The sequence below is a fragment of the Nelumbo nucifera genome, chromosome 5 (genome assembly GCF_055504915.1).
Source record: "Nelumbo nucifera cultivar China Antique chromosome 5, China Antique-T2T, whole genome shotgun sequence".
In the NCBI taxonomy this organism is placed as follows: Eukaryota; Viridiplantae; Streptophyta; class Magnoliopsida; order Proteales; family Nelumbonaceae; genus Nelumbo; species Nelumbo nucifera.
The window spans coordinates 56,266,955-56,294,781 of NC_142653.1; the positions used below are offsets into that span (position 1 = coordinate 56,266,955).

The 27,827-nt window shown below is 38.4% G+C and overlaps 1 protein-coding gene across 1 annotated transcript; it reads right to left on the reverse strand.

The window, feature by feature from the left end:
- Positions 1–27,827, reverse strand: CDPK2 (calcium-dependent protein kinase 2). The gene is made up of 8 exons (XM_010258098.3): positions 27,042–27,827; positions 19,512–19,655; positions 19,240–19,392; positions 19,007–19,122; positions 1,388–1,555; positions 965–1,189; positions 640–801; positions 1–390 (listed from the first exon to the last, which is right to left on the reverse strand). The coding sequence occupies exons 1-7, from the start codon at positions 27,583–27,585 to the stop codon at positions 673–675; spliced, it is 1,479 nt and encodes a 492-aa protein (XP_010256400.1). The 5' UTR covers positions 27,586–27,827; the 3' UTR covers positions 1–390; positions 640–672.

The following is a 27,827-nucleotide window of genomic DNA, read 5'->3' on the forward strand; positions in this document are numbered from 1 at the left end:
TAAAGGAAAAATAAAACATTCAAAGGAGTGATATTCATGGATACAATTTGTCCAAGGTATCAAGCTTTGAACAAGGTTATATCTGGGAAGGGTATTAACCAATAAACATGATTTCGGTGACCTTCAAAACCGATGGTACCAATACTTTGAAGAACCATGTTTGAATGCCAAATGGGTCTGGCTCTAAAATCTAAACAATCGTAAGGGTTTCTAAAACTGCTGATGCTAACAACTACAAGATTTTTTTTTGTCACGCGTGCACACTCTTCTAGTCAGAACTCAGAAGCATGAAAAATGCTGTATGTGAGAGTAAACCAATGTAGGTGTAGCTGCAATATCTTTGTAAATGTTGAAAACTTTGCCTTCGACGTTTCATCATCTTTGATTCAGCTGTAAAAGAAAACCAGTTATTAATCTGCGTGGTTGCACACGGTTGGATGATAGAAGATAAAAGAAACTTCACACTCAAAAGATAAATGGACTGATGAGTTCAATTAAGCTTCAAATATAAACATTCTGATAGGCAAGACAACGAAAAAAAGAAGATAGTAGCAAAACAAATCAAGGAAAGGAAGAAAAAGATTTAGCAATTTCATTCATTCTACCAAGTATTGCCTAATTATACAAAAGATTTCTTACAGTTCATTGCTTTGGTCAGCCTGTTACGGTACATTAATTCTCATTTACTCTCAAGGCATCACCCAAGTTAAAATTTAAATTGCCTCTCATTGTCCTCCTCCCTATTCCCCCATTGCCTTTTCTCATCATTGCGGCGAATTCCCCGTAATCTATCTGCCCATCCTACAAAATAAAAAAACCAGATATGATTTTAAGCATGAAAATGGAAAGGGAAGAAGTAATAAAAAAATGAGAAGAAGATTTGCGGTCTACAAAAAAAAAATGTATGAGAATGTGAATGGTGAATATATGATTTTAAAAGCATGACATATGAGAAAAGGCTCACATTGTCTTGATCAATTTCTTTGATCATTTCATCAAGATGAAGATCACTGAGACCAAACTCTTTGCAAGCTTGTTGAAGCTCATCTATGGTTATATAACCACTACCATCTTTATCGAAAAAAGAAAAGGCTTTTATTAAGTTCTCTTCTCTTTCCATCTTGTTCAAATGGATAGTAGCTGCAAGGAATTCTCCGTAGTCTATTGTTCCACTATTATCGATGTCAGCCTGCAAGTTCGCCCATGCAAACATTTCATATTGGTTATTCATATCAATCACAAAATTTACAGAAAGACAAAGCAAAAAGATTTCCCAAGCATTTCAGTCCTATTGATTCAAAATACAGTTCCCATACCATAGATCTCATGGTAAATGAATTACAGTTACCATAACTTTTAGCTAAAAAATTTGCCAAAAATTGCTTACAGCATCCATGAGGTCCTTGATCTCGGATTCCATGAGCTCAGAACCTACTCTCTTCAAACCTTCTTTTAGTTCATCAAATGTTATTGTTCCACTGTTGTCCGTGTCTATCATTTTGAACAACTCTTTCAAACCACCAATTTCCTCTTCTGATAGCCTTTCTGCTATGACCTGCAAAAGGATTTTGTCAAGTCTAATAATTAGCGAACTACACGCAAACCCCTGGAATGGAACACAACAATTAGGTTTAGCCCTCTTGGAAACATAAATATACAATAATTAAGTGCAAGGCAGTACACTCATGCAAGTGACTTTTATCAAATGCATCTCATGAATCTCTTTGTTCAGTTAGCAGACATTAAAGTGGTCCAATGTCAGCCACAATTCAAGCTAGGCGCATCAAAATCAATACACTCAGGTGGCGTTTGATAACGATGAATTTGGGACCTGAAGTCTGAAAAACTTGCTTTTCAGACTTCCGGCCCATTTGAGATGCCACCTATCCCCATTTTCCCAATGTTAATTTTTTTAGGTAGCCAAATATCATGTTTATGTTGCTCATTTAAACATGTTTCTTGCCATTAAAACTCCATTGCTTCCACTGTTGAATTTCTTTGTTATGTGACTGAAATAGTATATCTGTGTTGCTCATTTGAACATGTATCCTACCATTGGAACTCCATTCTTCCTACTATTGAATATTTTTTATGTGATTGAAATAGTATATCTATGTTACTCATTTAAACATGTATCTTGCCATTGTATCTCCATTCTTCCCATTGTTGATTTTTTTTAATGTGACTGAAATAGTATATCAATGTTGTTCATTTAAACATGCTTCATGCCATTCTTCCCAGTGTTGATTTTTTTCTTTCTTGTTTTTTGTTACCAAATTGAACATTTCCATTCTTTTTTTTTTCATTCTTGTTTAGGAATGTTTTATCATGGGTTTCTTTTATATTGGATGATGTTTAGGGCCCTATTATGTATTAATTGATAAGGATCATTATATATTAAATGGAACTTTTATTTATTGCTTGAATGGGGCAGTTATATATTGCATCTTGACTTTGATTGCAATGAGATTGTTAATGGAATTGTTGTGTAAAATCAGTGCAGGTTTTAGAGCATACCTATGTAAGAGCAGTTTTAGTGTGGTGCTATTTGTTCAAACATCATTTCTACTCTGATAGGAGTGGTTCTCATAATGTCGGAGTTGAGGGATGTTTGAACAAATAAAATCAAACCAAATATTGATGGGTGTTTCGATGGTGAACCTACTATCTGTTGGAATATATTTAAATACTTGAATGGTGTATTATGTTTGGCTTGAATACTTGTCTCTTATGATGCTTTGATGGGTAAATGGTTGGACATTTTTTTGTGTATAACAGTACGAGAATGGTTGGATTTGATGCACTTTGCTAACATAGCTGACCCTATTATGATTCTTTGTGTTGTTTTTTGGCAGGTCATATACACCCACCCTTGCAACCTTCTATACTTTCAGGTATAATTCCTACCTCAACATATATTTGGTGTATACAAACATATATAACCCACTGTAGACACATTCATAGACTTGTTACCCTACCCCCAAACAATAAACATACTTCACTGTGATATTTGTGTTCATTATTTTTCTTATTTATAGAGGTGCCAATGGCTTCTGATGACAATAGTGATAGGACAAATTGGAAGGATCCAGAACTACAAAAATGTTTTCTTGATTCATGTCTTGAAGAAATAGCATCTCATGGAAAGCAGGGTGGATCTCTAAGGAATCTTCGTTACATATTAGTGACAAGGTCTTTATTAGGGCCTGTTCGTTTGCTCTGAAGTCTCACATCTGAAAGTGCAATAATTACATTAAGAGGTATATTGGTATTGGTGAACTTTTCTTTCCTCTGAACTCTGAATGCAGAGAATGTTCTGAATTCTGAAAATTATCAAATATCCATTTTGACCCCATATATAAGAGCTTTTGTTTGTCTTTCTGGGGGTATCATTGGAAAACAAAAAGTTGTATGATTGCACTTTAAGAAATAAGAGATAAGAGGAAACGAACACCCATTTTTCTCTTAAAGTTAAAAGATTCCTCTTAAGAGATAAGAATTAAGGGGAAACGAACAGGCCCTTAGTTTCAAGAGGAGGTTTTCCTAGAAACAGTTGAAGAATGGGAATAACTAACTTAAGAGAAAATATAAATTGTGGACAGCGCATATCAATAAGACTAGAAATGGGTACAATCCAGTGACTGAGACTGTTGATGGACAAACGAGCTGTGGGATTCTCTCTTAAAGATATTATTGACACTTTTAGGCTTAGCATCTGTGTTTGTGCATGGGTTCTCATAGGATAGTTTCTTTGATTGGAAACAGGACTACCCAAAAGCATCTGTGTTTAGGCATGTTGGATTGGTGATGGGATCTGCTCCTCACAAATGGGCGCCTCACAGGCACATCCACTGTGCATTGGGAACATCTCCCATGAATTATAACTAATAAGTACGGGAGATGTTCCCAATGCATGATAGGATGTGCATCTGAGGCGCCTGTGAGGCACCAGGTGTGAGGAGCAGATCCAGTCTCGTTGGATTGCCATTTGCTGATGAGTGTCAGCCTTTGTTTGATGGGGCATGTGCTACTGGGAAGGTTGGATGGTATTCTAGCACAAGGCCAAGACCAGTGATAGGTTCTTCACCAACACCATTTGACAAGGAAACACAAGAGACTAGTCCCATTGAACTGGATGATATTGATGACACACCTATCACTCATCCTCAGCACCAAAATATGGGGAGTCTCAAGTCTTAAGTGACCGGTCCTCAAAGAAGTTGAAGAAATATCAAAATGATGTGGAGTTGTGGACAACAAGATGGAACAGCTCCTTGACATACTAATTTCTGATGAAAGAGGGCCTAATGTGGGCTTCTTGGCCATGGATGGTGATTTTCGTGCCGACAAGGAGATGGAAGAAAGTTCTGAAGGTTGAGGTAAAGATGTTCATCTTGGAAGAAGTGGACCAGAAGATGGCTTTCTTAAAGATGGTTGAACTGCAAAAAGCATCTTTGATCCTTGAAGTAAATGCAGTGCCCTAGTTTCAAGGTGTTATTGATGGAACTAAGAGGGCAGTGCAAACAAGAGAGTGGAAGTGCTGCCTTGTGGAAGACGGACAAAAAATATGTTGCTAAAAGAAAGGAAAACAGCAAAGGTAGGTTCGTTGGAATCCATGGATACTATGGAGGAAGGGCTGAAGCAATTTACCCGCTTCCCTGAAGGAAGGGAAGCCTTGGGTTGGGATAAGTTAGCACAAGCAATAAAGGAGTTCTTGGTGGTAGTCAATGAAAAAAAGTGTGGTCCAAAAAATGATCAAGATATTAAGAAACAATCTGAAGAGAGGTTGGTAGAAGTAGAGAGAGGTTTCAGAAGAGGTTGAAGCTGATACAGAAGGTGATATGCAAATTCATCCAAGGTTAGGTTTGATGAGAATGTGGGTAAACAAACCAAAGAAGACTGGGAGAATAAACTTGTACTCTAGGTAAATAAGAAAGTTATAGACTGCAAGAGTTTGGGAGAAGAGATTCAACTGATTTTGAAGACTACAGAGATGTTGCAGATTTCCCCCTTTGATGAACAAAAGTCTGTGGCATCTATACAGAAGCTTGCACCAGATTTTGCAGTTGTGTCAGTAGTCTCAACAGTAATAAAACAAGGCTTGATGTTTGTAGAGATGTAGAGCAATACTTAGTGCTGTTATATTGCTCAGTTACTTTATTTATTGTGGTCCGCACTACAGCTGTTAGTTATTTCCTGCTTTATGTTTCCAGTTAGATTGATGTTAGCAATGTTAGTTTTGTTAGTTATTTGCTTATGTAAGGAGGAGCATTAGTGTAATTGCAGTCTTATATTTTAATGTTAATGTAAATAGTTGAGTGGGGCAGCAACTCAAGTCAACCCACACTCTTTCTCTCATCTCTCTTCTCTCTATTCTCTCTTCCTTCTTCTTTTCTGTTTTTTCTCATTGAATTTACATCAAAAATTGGACTGATTACAGTCCTGATTTGCCAACTGTGTTGATAGAAAAATGGTCACCAATTTGTAATGAAAGACTAGTAGAACCCACAGCTTGTATCGAGCTGAAAGTTCTAGGGTTGTCGTTTCATCTCTACTCGGCTGAGGTGTTCAAGAGAATTGCAAAGTGTGTGGAGGAGACTTGATATTCTTTGATGTGTCGGATCTGAGTGTGGTGCTAATCAGAATGGTTGAAGCAAAGCCAAAGCTCATCCCAAGATCTTTAGAAGTATTTTCAGATGGTCAAGAAATATAGAGCTTAGCTTGCTACCTCCATTGAAGCACTGTGGTGGAAGGTTGGGCAGGTTGGATAAGAAGATGATGACATGACTAATTAGTCTCAAGGTAACCTTGGAGAGAAGAAATTACAGAGACAAACAAAAAGTTTCAAGTTTAAGGAAACTGCAGAGGCTGGTAGAAGGAAAGGTGTGACCTAGATTCCCTCTTTTATTGGTAAATGAAAACCACAAACCAAAAATCCAACGGCTCAGGTTAGGACTTATACTCAGGCAGTAACATATCCTAATATTGAAGGTGTGGTAGTTACAAGTTCAAATTCAAACAAAGGTCTAGGTGTGGGGACAGATGGAGGTAATTTGGAGGAATTTCTTGTTGGACAATCAGAGAGGCTAGCCCAACCCCATAACCAGTCAGTAAAACATGGGTCTTCGGGTGAGATGTGGGGTGTTGGTGGGCCTGGTCATTTAGGTTTTCCCCCATCAGGCGTTGGACCTAAAAGTGGAACACGTGACCACTTAAATGGTCATGTGAGTTCTGCTAAGGTTCGAACGTTAGGGGACATTTCTTTTGGTGCATCATCATCCCTTTCAAAAGATGTGGCTGGTTCGAAAGAAAAGACGAGGATTGTTGTGGCTGGTTCTAAAGAAAAGACGAGGTCTGGTATGGTGTTTGCTTTGGTGCCAAGACTTGTATCATGCTTTACCAGTCCAGATAAACCTAACATGGGGTATAATCGTGTACAATCGTAGGAAGAAAAGCAAAGAGATTACAGATTTGGGTTGGTTAAGCATAGATCGGTAGATGAAGAAAGCACTGAAGTTGAGAAGATTTCTGAGGAGTCCAACTATGGTAGCATTCAGAGTAAGTGTCAATTAAGGCTCAGGGAGGAAGAAGATCCTGGGTTGAGGCCAAGGTTCAAAATTTCGATACGATTGTATCTTTGGGGTTCCGATACACTTGTTTACAGGTGTTTCTGGACCCCTCTCCTTTTTAATAAAAAATATGCATAAATAAATCCCCAAAAACCAAATTTTGAAAAAAAAAACTAAAAAAGAATATAAAAGCGTGTGTTTCTAAGTACCGATACGCCTCTGCCGATACACAGGGGCGTATCAATACTTTGAACCTTGGTCGAGGCTACATTTTGATGAAGAGCTTTCTACTACACAAGATAGAGTGTCAATTCAGGCCTGTAAGGATGCGGGAAGAAGAGCTACCTGTTAGGGTGAGGTGAATATGTAGACAAAGTTTAGGGGAGAACTAGTATCAATTCAAGACCAAACACAAGGTGTCCATAGACTGTATATGGCAACCCAGAGCTTGTTAGCAGAGTTACAGCATGCCCATATTCCCTGGCAAACTGTCCAGGGATTGGTTTTAAAGGCCCTACCTCCAGTTTTAGCCCAATCATGGGGGTTCTGACTATTTCAACACCTCCTAACTGTTCTTCCCCTCCCCAAGGTACTGATCTTGTTCAGGTTTTGGTTACTACTAATGTTTCCTCTAGTCCTTTGTGTTGTGCCTACAGGTGAGACCAACCCAACTTTGAAGTCTGCCAATTCATGTGATTCAATGCGAGAGATAAGAGGTGGGGGGTGAGTTGACTTTTGAAGAGGATAGAGAGCTGGAGGATAGAATTTGGGAGCTTATTGTGGAGCTGTTTAGAATCTGTGTGGAAGAGGATTTAAATGGTCAGAAGATAAGGGATGAGGAGGGTGACACTCCAAGTCCTAGACTTGAGAAAAGTGGAAAGACAAAGACCTCTTCAAAAAAAGGACAAAGGAAAAAGAAGAAGGAATGAAGGAGGAAAGAAGTGGGGAAGGAAAAGCTGGAAGAGTCTAGCAAGAAGGTGGGTGGGTTATCTAAGAAGAGAAAGAAGAAGTTAAGTGCGGTGGAGAGGCTGAAATGTGAAGTGGTTTATGATAAAGGGAGTGTAGGTAGGAAGGACAGGAAAAAGTGGTAAAGGGGGTGGTGTTGAACAAGGGTGACCTTTTAAGTGCTGTTCATGAAGGTAATTAGTTGGAATGTAAGAGGTTTGGAGAGTTCAAGGAAAAGAATAGTGGTCAAGGATGTATTGAGAAGACAAAAGCCAGATATAGTCTTAACCCAAGAATCTAAACTAACTGAGGTGGACAGGAAATGGGTGTCGAGTAGATGGTCAGAAAGGGACCTAATTTGGGCCTTTGCACAATCTTGGGGAGCATTAGGGGGAATTATTACTTTGTCGAAAAATGTAGACTTGAAGTGTGTTGAGGAGATAATTGGGAATTACTCAGTGTCCATTAACTTAAAGAGAAAGGAAGATGGTTGGGAATGGGTATTAACCAACTCCAACCTCTCATAGGGAAAAGGGAAGGACTTTGGGAAGAACTAGCAGCTATTAGAGGGTTATGGAATGGCCCTTGGTGTCTGGGTGGGGACTTCAATGTAATTAGATTCTTGAGTGAAACAAATAATCCAGGCCATAGGATTACTTTTAGCATGAGGAAATTTAATCAACTTGTGGAAACCTTTGAGTTGCAGGGCCTTCCTCTTCTACAAGCAAATTGTACTTGGTCAAATTTTTAAGAGATCCCCAATTGTTGCAAGCTAGATAGGTTCCTTTTTACTGCTGATTGGGAAGTGGAATGGAGGGGGTTAGCAGTTACAGCTTCGCTGAGTTCTGTACCAAACCACTGCCCAATTAGGTTGTCCTTAGTAAGATTGGGAGGAGGCCCTTGCCAGTTCAGGTTTGAAAACATATGGTTACTTCACCCTGAGTTCATACCAAAGGTGAAAGAATGGTGGGAGGAGGATCAAGTGCATTACATATAAGGTTTATATATTCTACAAGAAGCTATAGTTGATGAAAGCCAGAATCAAGATTTGGAATAAAGAGGTGCTTGGAAGAGTTAAGGAAAGGAAAGTCGAGATTGCTCGTAGGGTGGAGGAATTAGATGGCATGGAAGCTAAAAGAAGTTTGAGGTCGAAAGATAGAGGTTAAAACAGGAACTGGACGAGTGGCTAAGGAAGGAGGACATGAGATAGGGACAGAAATCTAGATGTAAGTGGCTAAGGGAAGGGGATAGTAAACTAGTTTTTTTTTTTTTTTTTTTTCATATGATGGCAAATGGTAGAAAAAGGAAGAATTCTATCTTGAAGCTAGAGTGGAGTGGATAAATCTTGACAAGGGAAGAGGAAATAGCACAAGCCTTTGTGTACCATTTCAATTTTCAACGCAATTTAAGATTGTCTTGGGAGACTAAGAGAAAGTTTAGAGGATCTAGAGTGGGGGCGGGGAATAAAGAGCTGTTGGACTCTTTGGAAAAGAATTTTGAGGTCCAAGAAGTAAAAAGTGCAGTATTCTCAATGGATCATTCTAAAGCCCCAGGGGCATTCTATCAAGATTGATGGGAGATAACTGGGGTGACTTAATGGAAGTTTTTGAAGAGTTCTTAGAGAGAGGCAAATTTAGTTTGGGAGCAAATGTGACTTTTGATGCTTTGATCGCAACAAAGATGGATGCACTATAACCGAAGGATTTCAGACCTATAAGTCTAGTGTGAAGTGTGTATAAAATCATTTCTTAGGTGTTGGCCCTAAGAATAAACATGGTCCTTCCTTCACTAATCTCTCCAAATCAAGGGGTCTTTGTTTTTGGGAGACAAATAATGGATCAAATACTCATTGCCAATGAATGTGTAGAGTTTAGGAGGAAAAAAAGAAAAGAGGTGGACCTTCTAGCTAGATTTTTGGTGTGTTCTCAAAGAACCATTCAACTTAAAAGCTTAAGCTGTTAGGTGAGGTCCTTGAATAGGTTGATATTCTCTAACACACCCCCTCACAAGAAAGCCCATTGGGCTTGAAGTGTGAACAAGCACAGACCCACCCATACCTTGTGCTGAAACTTAATTAATTATAATGGGTGTAATGAGGATCGAACACTAGACCACTTGGTCAAAGTGGCTCTGATACCATCTCAAAGAACCATTCAACCTAAAAGCTTAAGCTGTTAGGTGAGGTCCTTGAATAGGTTGATATTCTCTAAAGGTGTGAAGTAAGGGATTGGCCACTAAAATATTTAGGACTACCACTGGGAGGAAATCCAAGTGTACATAGCTTTTGTACCCAATGATTGAAAGATTTACTAAGAAGCTTGCAAATTGGAAGAGAAACTACATTTCTTTGGGGGTAGGATAACTTTAATCAAATTAACTTTGTCCAATTTTCCAATTTATTTCCTGTCTAGCTTCAGAGTACTAGTGAAAATGGAAAACCAATTAGAGAAGATTATGACAGATTTCCTATGGGAATTGGGAGACACCAAGAAGGATCACCTAGTGAAGTGGGAGGTGGTTTCTAGGAGTAGGGATGATGGAGGGCTAGGAATCGGTAATATAAGATTAAGGAATACAGCTTTGTTGGGGAAATGGCTATGGAGATTGCCGCTAGAATAGGTCTTACATTCCAACCTCTTACATTACCGAAGCTTTTAAGATTAAGGAATACAGGTTTTTTGGGGAAATGGCTATGGAGATTAATGAATGGACAACATTACATAAGCTTCAAGAATCACCTATTTGGTAATGTTGTCCATTCATTCATCCTTGCAAGGAACTTTCCAACAAATGAGGTTTAGTGTAGCTCACGTACCTTCAAAAGACTTTTTGTTAGGAGATTGTACTCCAAAAAATCAATACCTTGGATCTTTCAAAGAAAAAGGCCAAATCCTTGCCTTTCACCCCATGGTTGTAGTCTCTGATAGGGTTTTACTGAGACAATCACACACCTATTAATCTCCTGTCCTTTTATGTTCTTTATTTGGTCTTGGTCCTCTTCTCTCTTTGGTTGCAAGTGGACCCCTTCCCGGATGTGGTGAGCCTCTTTGACCCAAATTTTTTCAACCAAAGATGCATGGAAGGGTTATGTGGAGAGCTACAAGAGTGGTTATGCTTTGGTCAGTTTAAGAGGAAAGAAACAATATCTTTAAAAGAGTGATTAGATCCAAGGAGGATATTTTATTGAGTAGCCATTAAGGTTATTCATTGGTTGAAAACAATTGATTTGTTTAAAGATTACTCAACTGAAGATATATACAGGGATTGGGATGATGTGGTAGGTACAACTCCTCTTAAGCCTATTGTGCAAGAACTTTGGTCCTTTCCAACACAACAAAGGGTGAATTTGAGCTTTGATGGAAGCTCCATAGGCAATCCAAGCCCATCGGGTATAGGGGTGTTTTCAGAGATGGAGAAGGCAGAATAATTGCTATGTATTTGGGGCCAATAGAAGTGGGAGATTCTTTGAGAGCGGAGGTCATGGTTTTGCTTCAAGGTGTAAGATATGCCAAAGAATTGGGGCTACACCACATTGAGATAGAAGGGAGTCCCAAATTGGTAATTGGGTGGATGCTATCAGGTTGTTTGGGAACCTAGACACAGAAAAAATGATAAGGAAAATTTTTAGTTTAACAAGGGAGGTTGGTATTTGCTTTAAGTGGACAAGAAGATCAACTAATGGTTAGTTGATACCTTAGGAAAACAAGAGACTATTAGGGAGATTATGTTCTGAGCAATGCTGTAATTTAATTTGTTTTTTGGTTCAACACCCTATACTACAGGTTGACAGTTGTACTGTGAAAGATCTTTAATGAAGTTACCATTTTCAATAAAAAAAGGGGGTCTAGTGTGGACAAATGCATGAAAAAGCTGAAAGATCTTGGCTAGACTATGGAGACTCCTCTGTTTGTTGATGCTATAGTCAACTTTACGGCTGATGTGAAGGTGAGGAAAGGATGGATCTGGTTGTATGAGGAAAGTGGGACCAACAGTGGGGGAGGGAGGACCAGATTCCTGCAAGTTTTTGACAAGAGGATGGGATTGACATAGGACAAGTCTGATTTCTTTTGATATGTTGTTTGGACTATCTATCATCAGGGGGGCTGATGATTTGTTTCCTTTTTCTTTTTGTTGAAGATTAATTAGTTTTATGATGTTTTTCTGAGTAGATGTTTTATGTTAGTTGTTAGATAGGAGGTGGGGACCACAGTAGTTATGTGAGTCCAAATTTTATTATGTTTTTTGAGTGTTATATATGCTGTTTTATGTTTTGCCGCCCTATAAGGGCATAGTTGTCTTTGTACTATTCTATTATTTTAGTATAAATAAAAAGTGAAGGGGGCGGCTAGATTATTGCTCTCTTTTCTTTCAACTTCTATTCTTCTCTTCTTCTCTTTCTCTCTTCCTTCTCTCTTCAAGAAACTACTTTCTTTCATATTTTTTAATTCAGCAGATTTCTACTTGGTATCAAAGCATCGGCTAGGGTTTCTTGAAGCATTCTCATGCAGCCCTAAATCAGCTAACTGCATGAAATAGTAAAGGGCTGATCGATCTGCTATAGATTGCCCAGTTCTTGGAGTTTTTGGTGGGATCTAGACATCAGGAAGGTGATCTACTATTCGGCATCAAAATCAGGAAGAATTGGAGTATGGGGAAGAGTCCCAGAAAAGTTGGACTCTTTGTTGTTTATCTGATCTTGGGCGCCCAGGTATTGTTAGTTTTCTTTTGATTTTCTGAAGAGGGCGGTTTGGTTTTTGAAATTTTCTAGGCCTCCTGGAGTGATCGATTCACTTTTCTCCCTGTTGGGAGGCGTGGGGAGGAGAGAGATTTCCCTCCAGCTAGGGTTTTCTTCTTCCGGAAGGGTTGGTTTCTATGTGTGGTATTAAATTATTTTTTGAAGGTCTCCAATCTATTTTTTTCTTACTGTTGAACTGTTTGAAGTAAAATGGAGAATTGGAATACCGAGATGAAATCTACCAGTACTATGGGACTGGGTGTTAGAAGTAGTACTGATATTTTTGGGTCTGGAATCATTACTACAGTAAAACTTGATGGTACAAATTATTTGGAGTGGGCACAATCAGCTAAGATGGCTATTGGTGCCCGTGGAAAATTAGGGTATCTCACTGGGGAGGAGAAGAAACCATATACAAACTCTTCCCGATGGGTGCAAGAGAATTACATGGTAATGTCTTGGTTGTGTAATTCTATGTTACCTCATATTGCAAAAAATTTCCTATGGGCTAATACTGCTAAGGAGATTTGGGATAGAGTGACTGAAACCTACTCTCAAAAGTAAAATGAAACCAGAGCCTATCAGTTAAGAAATTAGGTGATAAGTATGAAACAGGGAGAAAAACCTCTTGTTGTGTATTTCTCTATGCTGAAAATCCTATGGAAGGAAATAGATCACTTAGAAACTGTGGTATGGGAAAATGCAAATGATGCAGCAACTTATCACAAACTGGTAGAGAGGAATAGGGTTTTTGCTAGGCAGCATATTCTTTCCAGGGAGGGTGTGACACTCTCAGGCCTATGCTTTTGTCTCTGGAGAGGAGAGTATGAGGAATGTAATGCTGAGACAACCTAGGATTGACCATATGGTTGGTACAACAAAACCTAAGCCAAATGGAGACAGGGAGAGTAGTGAGATTAGAAGGGAAGATAAGGACTTGGTGTGATTATTGCAAGCCTAAGCATACCAGGGACACTTGTTGGAAGCTTCATCCAAATCTTATGCCTGCTCGGATAAGAAACAATAAGGAAAATGCAAATGTAGCCACTACAGGAGACTCTTCAGCCCCTCTCTCCCAAACTGATTGGGAATCCATTGCAGTAGTAGCAGTGAGAACAGAATTGGAGAGGTTTGGACAGCTTATGAGTAAGAAAGATTCACCCAGCTCTAGCCTTCCAGATGGACAGCAGAATGCAGGAGCCAACTACACCACTTCCTTTGCACAAGCAGGTAGTTCATATGCAACTGCGAATCTTGCATCCATTTCAGGTAAGGAGGGACCTCCCTGGATTATAGACTAATGCCCCTACCATTTTCAGTTCCTATCAGTTGTGCTCTGGTAGAGACAGAGTCTCTACAACAGATGGTTCACATATGCCCATTGCTGGGAAGGGGACAGTTAGAGTGACCAATGATATAACTCTGTCCTATGTTTTACATGTCCCTAGACTTCATACCAACCTATTGTCTGTTAGTTCTTTGACAAAAAATTTGAATTGTTCTATGACCTTTCTTCCTGGTAATTGTATTTTGCAGGACCTGGAGTCAAAGAAGATGATTGGGAGTGGTCGTGAGGTGAATGGAGTCTACCTTCTGGATGAGATTCCGAGACATCAGGGCCATCATGTTAGCAGTAGTAGTAGTAGTGGGTCAGAGTCAATAAACCAGATTATGCTTTGGCACAATCGCTTGGGACATCTTTCTTTTAGTTCTTTGAAATGTCTTTTCCCAAAGTTGTTTGAGTCTGTTCAATTATCTACTTTAGAGTGTGAGAGTTGTTAGTTAGGAAAGCATTGTAGATAGTCTTTTAAACCAAGTAATAAAAGAAGTACTGCTTTTAATATTGTTCACATTGATGTATGGGGGCCATATCAAATCCCTTCCATGGGAGGATTCCGTTACTTTCTCTTGTTTGTGGATGATTATACACGATATTCTTGGATATATTTGATGAGATCATGTGATGAGGTTCCTAACTTAGTACGACAATTCCACCAGATGGTTCTCACACAATTTGGAGTGAGAACTAAGGTTTTTAGATCAGATAATGCCAGAGAGTACTTTGAGAAAGACCTAACCACGTATCTCTTAGAACATGGTGTAGTTCATCAGAGCAGTTGTGCATATACACCGCAACAGAATGGAGTTGCTGAGAGGAAAAACAGACACGTTGTGGAGGTGGCAAGGAGTCTTATGGTGTGTGCTTCAGTTCCTGTGCAGTTCTGGGGAGATGCAATTCTTACAGTCGTACATGTGATTAATCGTGTTCTTTCACGGACTTTGAGGTTTAAGGTGCCATTTAGCCTCCTTTTTCCAGATGGAGAGATATTTCATATACCTCTGAAGGTTTTTGGCTGTGTTTCTTTTGTTTACATTCTTGGCCCTCATCGCAAGAAATTGAATCCTAAGGCCAAGAAATGTGTTTTTCTTGGGTATGCTCAAAACTAAAAGGGGTATTGCTGTTATGACCCAGTGTCGAGGAGCAGATTTGTCACTATGGATGTTACCTTTTTTGAATCCACATTGTTCTTCTCGAGTGGTTCTCCTTAGGGGGAGAGTTTTGGGGAGGAGAACTCACAATCTGTTGCTCTTCCTGTTTCTGTGGTGCCTCCATCAGTTCAGCCACCACCTGCACCATTAGTTCAGCCAGCACCTGCACCATCAGTTCAGCCAGCATTGGTTCAGCCAATACTTGCACCTCTAGTTTCATTACCTGAGCCACTACGAGCAGCCTCACAACAATATCAGCGCTGACAGATGATGGTTAACTCCACACATCCTCGACCCACACCACTCTCTGTCAGTCCTTCTGAAACTCCAGATTCGGCAAATACAGTTCCAGGTATTCCTCTTAAACCAGAGCCTGTTATGTTTTCTGATGATAATGTTTCTGTCCCCAACACCATTGTTGCAGCTGATCCCACTAACCTTGATCTTCCCATTGCATTTCGTAAGGGGAAGAGAAAGTGTACAGCCCACTGCATTTCACACCATCTTTCCTATAGTACCTTATCACCCTGCTACCATGCTTTTCTTTCTTCCCTGGATTTTGTGTCTATACCCAGGAATGTTACTAAGGCTCTCTTCAAACCTGAGTGGAAAACATCCATGCAAGACGAGATGGATGCTTTGGTCAAAAACCAAACTTGGGAAATAGTTGATCTCCCCCCCAGACAAGGAGACAGTCGGATGTCGATGGGTATTCACAGTGAAGTATAAGGCCGATGGCAAGATAGAGAGGTACAAGGCAAGGTTGGTAGCAAAAGGGTATACTCAGACCTATGGTGTTGATTATCTGGAAACCTTTGCACCAGTAGCTAAGATGAGTTCAGTTTGTATCATTTTATCTCTAGTAGTCACCTATTCATGGCCCTTGTTCCAGCTTGATGTCAAAAATGCTTTCCTCAATGGTAACTTACAGGAGGAGGTATATATGGACATTCCAGTAGGCTTTTATGGAAATGTTGGTAAAGGAAAGGTGTGACAGGTTCAGAGGGGCACTCATCCATTTTGGATACACACAGACACAGTATGATCACACCCTCTTTGTGAAGAGGAGAGATGCTTTGGAGTCAATTCTGATTGTCTATGTGGATGATATAGTGGTGACAGGAAATGATCTAGAGGAGATTGATGATTTCAAAAAATCATTGTAGCAAGAATTTGAGATCAAAGATCTTGGTGAGTTCAAATACTTCTTAAGGATTGAAGTTGCAAGATCCAAACATGGGATCTTCATTTCACAGAGAAAGTATGTACTTGACCTAATGCGAGAGACTGGGAAGCTGGGGACCAAACCAGCAAACACTCTTATTGATCCAAATCACAGAATTAATGGTGTGGATGGTGAATTGGTAAAGGATGTGGGGAGATATCAAAGAATGGTGGGCCGACTGTTGTATTTGTGTATGACACAACCAGATATTTTTTATGTTGTCAGTGTTGTGAGTTAGTACATGCATGCACCTCGGATTCAACACTAGGAAGCTATTGAGAGAATACTTGCAGATCTGAAAAAACACCCTGGTAGAGGCTTTCTTTTCTCAAATCATGAGAATCTGAAGCTAGAATCCTATACAGATGTAGACTGGGCAGGATGCTTAGATGACAAGAGGTCTACATTAGGAGTGTGTACCTTTGTAGGTAGAAACTTGATCTCTTGAAAGAGTAAGAAGCAAGCGGTTGTGGCAAGGTCAAGTGCAGAGGCTGAGTATAGATCCATGGCTCATGGTGTCTCAGAACTTCTTTGGGTTAGATCTCTTTTGAGTGAGATTGGGGTGAAAGCAGAGGAACCTATGATGTTATACTGTGACAATCAGGCTACAATCAATATTGCCCACAATCCAATTCAGCATGATAGGACAAAACACATTGAAGTTGATACACTTTATAAGAGAAAGGGTAACAACCGAAGAAGTTTGTTTGCCTTATGTCTCTTCAGAGTTGCAGCTGGCTGATGTTCTCACTAAAGGGGTGGCAAGGAACAAGCTTGAACATGATCTACGCAAGTTGGGAATGTGTGATATTTACTCCAAACTTGAGGGGGAGTGTTGAAGATTAATTAGTTTTATGATGTTTTCTGAGTAGATGTTTTATGTTAGTTGTTAGATAGGAGGTGGGGACCACAGTAGTTATGTGAGTCCAAACTTTATTATGTTTTTTAAGTGTTATATATGCTGTTTTATGTTTTGCTGCCCTATAAGGGCATAGTTGTCTTTGTACTGTTCTATTATTTTAGTATAAATAATAAGTGAAGGGGGCAGCCAGATTATTGCTCTCTTTTCTTTCAACTTCTCTTCTTCTCTTCTTCTCCTTCTCTCTTCCTTCTCTCTTCAAGAAACTACTTTCTTTCATATTTTTTAATTCAGCAGATTTCTATTGTTTTAATTGGATGGGCCCCCATGAACTTGAACTGGGAACTTTTTTTTACTTTGGATGCTTGGACATCTATTGTGCTTACTTTATGAACCTTGGCTTTGATAAATCGAGTATATATTATTTTATTATAATGGTTATGTTTTGAACATATGCATTTGAAGCTTGTTAGATTGGTTTTAATTGATAGTATTTGAACAATAGGTACATACCAAAAAATCAAACATGTTGACACAAAGGATGAGGAAATTTTGTTATTCTCGTCCTATATTGGTATATGAAAAGAACATGGTGGAGGCGCATACAGAGGATGCCACATAACCAATCGTCATTATTTGGCCATGCCTATACCCCATGAGCTATTACAAGGAAGTGACCGGAAAGCCATCAATTTGATGAGAATGTTGGTTGAGGCATATATTAGGATTTGTTGCCATTTTCATCGCCGAGGATGGCTAAAGGATAGCTGTTATATATCAGTGGAAGAGAAGACAGAAATGTTTCTTTTGAGCATAAGCCATAACGAAAGATTCTCTGTTCTGACGAGAAGGTTTCAGCATGCATCCCAGACTGCGCATGCATACTTCCATCAAGTATTACAAGCCATGATGGAGTTTGCAAAGGAATTGATTCAACCTACCACATTTGACCCAAATCCAAACAACCCGGGATACCATAGGAGACTTTAACAGATATTCAAGGTAACTAGCCATTTAATATATAAAAAAATTCCCAAACTGGTAAACTGCATGCATTGATACTAGATTGTTTAATAATATTGAAGGGTGGTGTTGGTGCTTTGGATGGAACTCTTGTCCATGCAATAGTCCCACCAGAGAGGCAATTAGCATATCGAGGATGAGGAGGGAAGGCGTGCTACCAAAATGTGTTGGGTGTATGTAATTTCAATATGGTATCCCTGGTTGGGAAGGTACAGCACATGATGCTAGAGTGTTGTACGATGTTTCATGCAATCTTAACAACTTCCCATACCCCCTGCTAGTAAGGATTTGTTCACACCATTATGACTTTACAATATAGTTGGTTATGTTTTTTTTTTCTTCTAAGAGATGCATGATTGGCACAGATAAGTATTACCTCTATGATGTTGCATACATGCACACATGATACTTCATGGCACCTTACCTGAAAGTGAGATACCAAGCAAAAGACTTCAAATGTGCCTGTGCTCAGACCTTGAGATATCAATCATCATGGTTGATATGGTATCAGAGCTAGCAAGTGGGTTTATGGTGTCAATGCTACTAAGGAGTAGTAAAATCCCAAGCAGCTAACTGTATCAAATCTTGAGTATTCCTATATTTAAGTCATCATCACAAACATAAAAATGTGAATCCCTCAGCTCTTTATTAAGATACATATTGGCTTTTGGGGTCCTCAGCTCTTTATGTTTTATTAAATAGTACACATTCAGAAAAGAGCTATGGGAATATCAAAAAAGAAAAGTAATATACGAAAACTATATCCAAGATATAAAATTAGCTTAGTAGAGTGGTGAACAGGATTAATGCAGCCAATTCCATATAGATGGGTTAAGGTTTAGTTGAGCTGACCATATAACCATTAACTATCTTGAACAGTAAGTGTAACAAAAGGTGTCAATATGGATCACAGGAGTAGGTGACAGATCCATGGATTGGCGTGATTTGGGGAGACTAGGTCAAACTATTCTGGGAACACGTGATAACAATCTATAATGGATGTAACCAACACTTGCAAGTTGCAACACAAGATGGATACCAAAATCCAGTCCAACTTGTCTGAAGACATTATGCAGTTGCAATCCATTGCAATCAACAATCAAGGGGTAACAAAAAACATTTCAGGGATGGCATAATTTACAAATTTGCTAAAAACTTACACGTAAAGCCATCTTCTTTAGTTTGTTCATTGCAGAAAATTGTTTTAAGCGTGATAAAACTGCAGAATCCAGAGGTTTGTCTGGTGCAACTGTGTCATCAACAATCCAAGGATGACCTGTTACAGAAAGCCGCCTCAATTATGGAAGATATATAAAGACCCTTAACCATTATGATCCATGGATAACTTTACAAAATCTGAACTTTGTCTAGCTTTCCATTGCAAATAACTTACACAAAACTTCATGGGCAGATAGTCTTTTCTTTGGATTCCTCTCAAGCATTTTCCGGATCAGATCTTTAGCACTTTCTGAAATGCTAGGCCAGGGTTCAGATTCAAAATCCAGTTTTCCTTGTAAAATCTGCCTGAAGATCCCTGGCTCAGTTTCTGGAAGAAAACAGATTCAAATGCATGAAAATACATGGTAGAGATAGAAACAATGATATTTTTAATATTAGATCTGCATTTCAGAGAAATTAAGTGTATAAACTCATTGATATCAGTACCTGCCCAAAAAGGTGGAACACCACTTAATAAGATGTACAAAATAACTCCAGCACTCCAGACATCTGATTCAGGTCCATACTGTTTGCGCAATACCTCAGGTGCAACATAATAAGGACTTCCAACAACATCAGAAAAAGTATCCCCTAAAAAGAAAGACAAAGAGATGAACAATTAAATATCTGATAAAGCACCATTCACAATAAAAAGAAAAAACACAAAGTACCATGGAATGCAAATCAGTTAGACCTCCCCCAGAAGATCAAGGAGTACAAAAGCATGAAAACTGGTTGATTGTAGCAGTGGAAAGATCATAAAGGACGCCAATCAGATCAAAGCTTTCCAATCAATGGTCACACAGAAGAAATACAGAAAGTAAGATTTTTTTTTTTTTGATGAATACAGAAAGGAAGAAATTGACTTGAGATCCTACATTGGTAATAAATTAATCCATCACATTGTTCAGTATAGATGTGCAAACATAGAATATTATCAATATGATTTCACAGCTATACCTTTAGGATTGTATGTTTGTCCATTTATCTTGATTGTAGCCTAGATATTTTATTTGTTCTGGCCATGTTCATTTCATGGTGAACCATGGATGATGGGACCCTTGGATGCACACTGCATGAACTACAATTTCACTCCTGTATGATCCTTGGGGTCTTACTAATGTTCATTATTAAATAAAGTATTTTACCATATTGTAACAAGTCTATTTCACAATATCAAGTTATCAAGGGTAATATTGCAACTTCTGCATTCTAACAATACTACATTTTTTTATTGCCCAAACTCTCTCTTCTTTCAACCTCTCTCCTTTCTCTTCTCAAAGATTTTACTTTTGTTCTTCTTCCACCTTTCTACTTTTCTCAACCAATGAATAGAGCTATAGATTGAGGAAATTTAAAATGTCAAAATAAATAGAGTTCTAGGTTGAGGAAATTCAAAATGTCCCCAAAGGAAAAGCTGATTAATGTGATATTTGCCTGAGAAATCAAAACCAAGAAAATAATCTCACGGATTATTTAATTATTAGCTTGTTGAAAATAAGTAGCATGTGGCTTCTTTCTGTTTCAAAGAAAAGGAAATAGAAGGAATGAAAACCTACGTTGCATGGACACTTCAAATTGAGTGCACATCTATGTTTGAAACTTGAAACTTTAACTGTAAATTACGTTTCAGACTTGTTGGACAAGATGTGTCCTTGCTGTGTCCATGTAACATAGCTGAAAACCAAAGGAGCCAAGGATGAAAATGTAAAAGTGTATTTTTCTTTTTTTTATCTATGATTAATAACAAAGGCTGGAAAAGTTTTACATGCATCAACACTAATGATCAAAATGGTAAGTTAATTAGAATTTTGTCAAAAGATGCCTGACCAACAACAAAGAAAATACATAGAAAAACTAAAGCCACCTCATTGAGAATGGGATGAGCCAAGACAAAGTTTTTCAGGGGGGAGTAGCAGAAGGCATCAAATTCAAAGAAAATATTTAACTGAGAATGTATCCATAAGGTGAACTTTAAAGCAAATTTTCCTCTTCATACAAGAAAAAATACCAACCAAATATACAACCTCCTAGTCATTGAAGCTGTTTGAAGCTGTTTCCAAGTTTTAGAGAAAGCATCACACTTCCATCTCCGTCCATAAGGTACAGCTAAAAAAACAAAACTTAGAAGACTCTCCCCACCCCCAAGTCACCTCAGGTAATACACCTAGAACTGAATGTGCTGATAAAAACAAACAAAGCCATTCATAATATGCTTCTAAAATCTCAATGGTCAACCCACAGTTTGACTCTATCTCTCTGTTATACCGTCCATTGCTGATACCAGTTGCAGCAATCACATGCTGCTGAAAACTTCAAGATTCTTGATTTAATGCCAAAGCGTCTTCCATAAAAAGACCTCCATTCAGGAGTCTTAGGAGGATTGAAACACCACTCTTCTAATGCAGACAACCCACTACAACCTAATTTAGAATGGTAAGGCATGTCTCCCTGATTCAATGCATTATTCCAAAATAGCTAGGAAGGAATAGTGCCGACTTCTTGTAATAGGCCAGTATGGATTAATTCTGTGACTTTTACGATCTAGTTCTTTCTCTTGAAATAATTCCTTTTCTTATTGGAAACAGTTTTCTTGAAATAATTCTTAGATCAAGATCTGTTTAGAAAACTCCTCAAACCCAATGAATCCACTTTTATCTAACACTCAAAATTTGGTGGTGCACTGGAAGGAATGAAGCAATTGGTATTAATCAACTATTCTTTACATTTAGAATGGAGGGGCTTCAATGACCAGATGTTGGTGTTAAATTTTAAAGAAATTCTTGTAGCACATAATTACTCAAAGAGCAAAGAGCAAAGAAACCCTTTGATTTTTACCTAAAGAAATAAACAAGCAAAACAAATCAATATGTGCAACAAAACCACATAAAGAAATTTCTAGTTTTCTTTAACATAACTTTACAAACTTCATAGAAATGAGAAATACAATCAGAAAACTTAAAATGTTATCTCTCTTTACAAATATGATAATTGATACAAATACTTGGCAAATTCTTCCCATTCCTTCTCCTCATACAAAAGACTGTACTTAGCCAATTTAAGTAACCCGGATGTAAACAGTGTGATTCTTCTGGATCTTAGGGCCCGTTTGTTTCCTCTTAACTCTTATCTCTTAAGAGGGATCTTTTAACTTTAAGAGAAAAATGGTTGTTCGTTTCTTCTTATCTCTTCTCTCTTAAAGTGCAATCATACAACTTTTTGTTTTCCAATGATACCCCCAAAAAGACAAACAAAAACTCTCATATATGGGGTCAAAATGGATATTTGATAATTTTCAGAATTCAGAATTCAGAACAACATTCTCTGCATTCAGAGTTCAGAGGAAAGAAAAGTTCACCAATACCAATATACCTCTTAATGTAATTATTGTACTTTCAGATGTCAGATTTCAGAGCAAACGAACAGGCCCTTATATTCAAAAGAAACTGTGGTCCATTGGATTAAACAATCAGATTATGAATAATTTTTATCTCTTCTTTTAGTCTTCTGGTTTGCACTTGTAGAAAGCTATAGTCAGCCAAGTTAAAGAATAAAACCGTAGATAGGTTGATCCCCATATATTTTTTAAAGTAACAGTCTTCAATAGAGGATCCATAATCAGCCAAGTAAAAGCACTCAATTGCAGATGGCTTATTTCCCTCTGCATTTGCATTTTTTCTTTTACAAGTGAGATTTAAAACCGAATGAAAGAGAGGAGGAGAATACAATAAGAAGACTGTAATATAAAAGACAAGACATATTCGAAGAGGATACTTGAAGAGAAACCTTATACTAGCATACATTTTGGCTCCATTTGGGAAGAGTACAAATAGAGTGCAAATACAAATATGTAGAGTGCATTCTGGTCCATGCAAATGTAAAGTTGGTTTAGTTTTGCATTAATAAATATACTTTCTTGACAAACGATTTTTAGTTGTGATAGGTACAAACACGGATCCTGAGATCGAAATATACCTTTTTAACATTGGTCAACTTTGAGTGCAAAGTTCACTTCCATTTTTTGGATGCAAACATGTCTTGAAATCTGCATTTACTGTAATTTTTAACATGCACTCTTACCAAACACTAGCAAAACTGAACCAGACTGCAAATACGCACTGAATTGGCATTTGCACTCTTCCCAAATGGAGCCTTATGTAGGTAGAATGATAGTTCTTTTCTCTTTTCTTGTTAAAGAATCCCTAAAATAGATATCTTAGGTGTCTTTATCTTCCTCCCGTTTCTTCATCTTTGCTTCCTTTGTACAAGCCTTTTTTTTTTCACTCTTCATTCTTATTTTTTCTTTCTCTCTTCATTCTTTAGAGATTGAACTCTTTAATTCTCTCAAAGTTCTTTGGGTTACACGGAAATCTTTCTCCAGAAGGAGGGGTGTAGCCTCCCTCTAAGGAGATTAAATGACCAGTTGGGAGGACTTTCATGCAGTGGCTTCTTGCGTTGCAAGGCAGGCCCTACACAGAAAGCCTAGAAGCTATGTTTGGTGAAAACTCCAGAAAGTCAAAATAAGTGGCTTAGTCAACGAAGCTAGTTTTACATGCTTCTTCAAAGTGGCTCAGTCAATGCATCTCAATCAAAGCTGAAGCCCTCTCATTAGCCTCCTTTCAAAGACATGATCCAACCTACTTAATTGGGTTTTAAACAGGCTGCAAGTTAGTTATGATAAAAAAAACCAGGCTGTAAGTTATTGGATTGCATTAAGCCCATTCTTTTTCTTAAAGAAAAGTTAAAACACATCTAGATGTATTTTATTGTAAATTCTTTTTTCGAGACCAGACCATCTCAAGCCTTGAATTCAAGAAGACACTCTATTTGAAGGGAAACGGCTTGTTGTTTATATTTTCAAAACCTTTTAGAAATTGTCTTTCTTGGGGTTGTTTGTTCAAAAACTCAGGCATCAGGTTGCCTCAGGGTCTCCAGCAGTCCCAAATTTCAATATTAATCATCATCATCATCAAAGCTAAGCCTTGTTCCAACCATATGTGGTTTTTTTTTTTATCAATTCCAACCACATGTGGTTAGCTACATGAAATCCTGCTTGCCATTCCATTCTGTTTTAGTCCCAAACTCCAGTATTAATATGATCTAATAATATTGCGTTTAGAAATTAGAATACCTAAGACTGAATTAAAGAGAGATAATGAGTGGTTTAGGATGCTGCAAGAAGAAGCATGGATTCAAAATAAATTTTATTTTTCATGTGAAAACAGGACTCTTTTTCTTATTGTAATAGAAAGTAACTGCTGCAAAGGGGAATTAGATATGAAAGATTGGAATTTTTTGAAGCACCCAGCCACCTTAGGACAAGTAAATCAGCTCAGCTTCTTGGAGAAACAAGTTTGCCTACATTGAGGCAATGATTTCTGGTATATACACCTCCATTAAAAGGAGGCTCTGATTTTCCACAGAGAAGCCCCCCCCCCCTCCCACCAAGTGTGATAGCAGGTAGTATCAGCTACTTCCAAAAGAAAGAAAATAAGTGAATTTTTCCTTTTTTCTTGTTTGAAACTAAGGGACAGGCCTGGAACTCCAAACCTTTGATGGACATCCAAACTTGTTGAACAAACAAGAGAAATTTTTTTATGAATAATAAAACTCCCTAAAATAAATTACTCATCCCTCTAACAGTTAATGACAACCAATTACATAAGATGCACTTATTACTTACCCCATTTTTATAGACTGGATAGAAAAACTCATGAAGTGATTTAAATGGTTAGCCAACCAACATTCCTAATTTTCACTCAATATGAAAACAATGAATACTTCAATACTAGCAGAGATGATACTAAAAAAACACATTTATTTTGGTAAGGTCAGGATACATGAGAAATAGATTTAATACTAGTGTGGCCGAAAACCTCATAAATCATATAACCAGCTAACCACCCACCACACCCTGCAAATTCTGAAACTCAGCAAAACTGGAGAACTAGTGACTCCAGTTCCACAAGTTTCCAGATTTCACTTGACATCATTCTTAAAGCCAAAGGATACAACCAGAAACTTGCAAATTAGGGTGCCAATTCCCATTTATGATTTTGTTTCTGCCTCGTCTAGAAACTGCCTTAATGAAACAACCAAGAGATACCTAACATATTTAGGGAACTAAACAAGGCAAATAACGTAAACATGGTGTACTCTTGAATTAAATCATTATCACCTCAAAAAGACTTATATTTTTGTTTCGGAGAACTCCTTGGACTTGGATATCAGATGCTTTTGAAAAAGGAAACTCATAAAGGTTTCAACATTAGAGTATGATATCTTTGTCATGTTCCAAGCTAAGGTCAATGGAAATATAAAGAGGAAAGAGATATGCAGGGAAATATATATGACAGCATCTGATGATATAAACGTAAGCAACAAGTCAACAACTTGAGTTAATAATAACAATCTTAAAATGTCAGACTAATAGAACCCATCATTTTCACCAAAACACCCATTTTGAGTTTGGTATTTTAAAAAGTTTCGGGCATTGAGTCCCACTGGATCTATATAACCAACTCCCTCCACCCCAACAACCATGAAAAAGAGAAACAAATGAATGCTCCAACCTTGAGTTGGTAGAAAATCCATTGCTTTCGTTCTCATTGTAGCTTTTCTTTTTCACCTTCTTTGTTTCATAAAATCCAAACTTATAACAACTAAATATGTGATACAAGGCTCATGTCTAATACCCTTGGATCTCAACAAGAAAAGAGATCTGAGTACCCAAAAAGTCACCTTAGAAGAAATTGGATGAGGGCTGTAAGGCTCTATCATCCTGAAAATTTCTTTAGGTTATTGATGACACCAAAAAAGAACTTTGATATTCCTCTAATACCATATGGTAAAACTTGTGTATCAGAATTTTCAAGGAGGAACACTTTCATGCAAAGACATAATTGAGCTATTGCAACATGCTTTAATTCTATTAATTCAAATCTCCAAAGAAGAGATTCATTTACCACAGGACAATGGTGAAATCAGCAACCCTTTTTTGATGAGATAGAACAGGCTACATTCCTGCCTCTTATTAATCTCGTCTACAATGTCTCAATAGCATAAGATTGGCGCATGGCTATCAGAGACCACATTTTCAATAAGAATGAGCCTGAAGGCCTTCAATGTTTCCTACTGCAGATGCTTAGTAGTGGTCATTGGTGAGGTTATCTTTTCAACACTTCTCTTCCCTACTACAACTCATCACTTCCGTGGAAACAAAACACATTTAATATCATCCACATGGTGACCCATATTACTATAAAAAAATGTACCATATCATGCAGTAATGCCATGTAAAAAAAATAAAAAATGTTTTCCCTTTAGGCCTTTTCCTGTCTAAAGTCTATGATAAAGGCCGTTCACGCCATGGAAAAAGGAATTTGTCCATTGGACATTTCACCGGAGTCCAGAATTTGACCAAATAATAGTTGTTTGTTCCGTGCATGTATTCCTGTCCATCCATAGAGACATCTGAATCTCCTGAAACTCTTTTCTTTTCTGTTTTTTTTCCTGTCATGTCATTATCCCCACATATTTAGAAAATAAGTTGTTTCTATTTGTTAGTGGAAGCTTAAGGAAGACCCTATCACGTGGGTGGACTCTCGTTTATTGTATCCTTCCGGTTTCTCTGTTAGAATGCCATCTTCGATTTCGATGATGATGATAATATATACATTTCTGACAGCATAAAGCAATCTTTTTGTTCAAAATATAACCAATTCACTAGTGCACACAACTTAAGCATCTTTTATTTATGTTTTTCCACAATCAAATATATAGGAATCCACACCACGCGCAACGACAAGACGATCTATTTCTATAATATCAGCTCTGGCTAAAAGACTAATCAACACAAGACTCCCGATGACCAAACTTCAAACCCATCGCCCAATAAACAGTCATTTTCATTCAAAGAATCAAGTAAAAAACGTGAATGCAAAAATCGAAGAATTTGGAAGGAACCCATCAACCAACCTGGCTTATAGAAGACAGACAATCCAAAATCGGTGGCCTTGAGTGCGGCATCCTCGTCAGTGCTAACGAACAAGAAATTCTCAGGCTTGAGGTCCCTATGCATGACCCCAAGGGAGTGGCATGCCTCCACAACCCCAACAATAGTCTTGATCAGCTTCGCAGCCTCCCTCTCACTGTAATGCCCCTTCTTGATAATCCGGTCAAAGAGCTCGCCGCCGGCGCAAAGCTCCATGACCAGATGAACAAACACGGGATCCTCATAGGCCCCTCTAATCCTGACCACATTAGGGTGCTCAGACAAGTGATGCATTATCTGAATCTCCCTCCAGACATCCTCATAGTCCTCCCTGCACAAGAGCTTCCTCTTGGGGATAGATTTGCAGGCATATTCACGGCCCGTGGACTTCTCTTTGCAGAGGTACGTGGTGCCAAACTGGCCTTGACCAAGCTTTTTGCCGATCAGATAGTTCTCCCTGAGGCCCTGGGTCTTGTAGGGGAGGACTGCGGCTGGCCGTGAAACCGAAGCTGAGGAAGATTTCTTCATGGGTGTATCTTAGATTGCAAGATTTGATCACCGGCTCCCTCCCTCCCTCTCCGAAAGAGTCCCTGGGTTTTTCAGAGCAAGAAGGGCGTCTCTCTCACTTTTTAGGTGAGACAGAATATTTGGCATTTTGGGTGATGGGAGAAATTTTGTCAGTTGAGTGGGTCGTGAGTCGGGGGTCTCAGAACTGTTGAGTGTTGGCCGAGTCAGGTCTTCTCTGGCATGCTCCACGGGTTGGAAAGGTT

Bases quoted from the DNA above. Each gene is read 5' to 3' on its own strand.
- CDPK2 (XM_010258098.3), bottom strand. From the start codon at position 27,585: ATGAAGAAATCTTCCTCAGCTTCGGTTTCACGGCCAGCCGCAGTCCTC. The intron at 19,656-27,041 runs GTTGGTTGATGG...CTTTCTTTTTAG, and splicing joins GTCTGTCTTCTATAAGCCAG to GGGATACTTTTTCTGATGTT. The intron at 19,123-19,239 runs GTAAGTTATTTG...TTTCTGTAACAG, and splicing joins ATCTGCCCATGAAGTTTTGT to GTCATCCTTGGATTGTTGAT.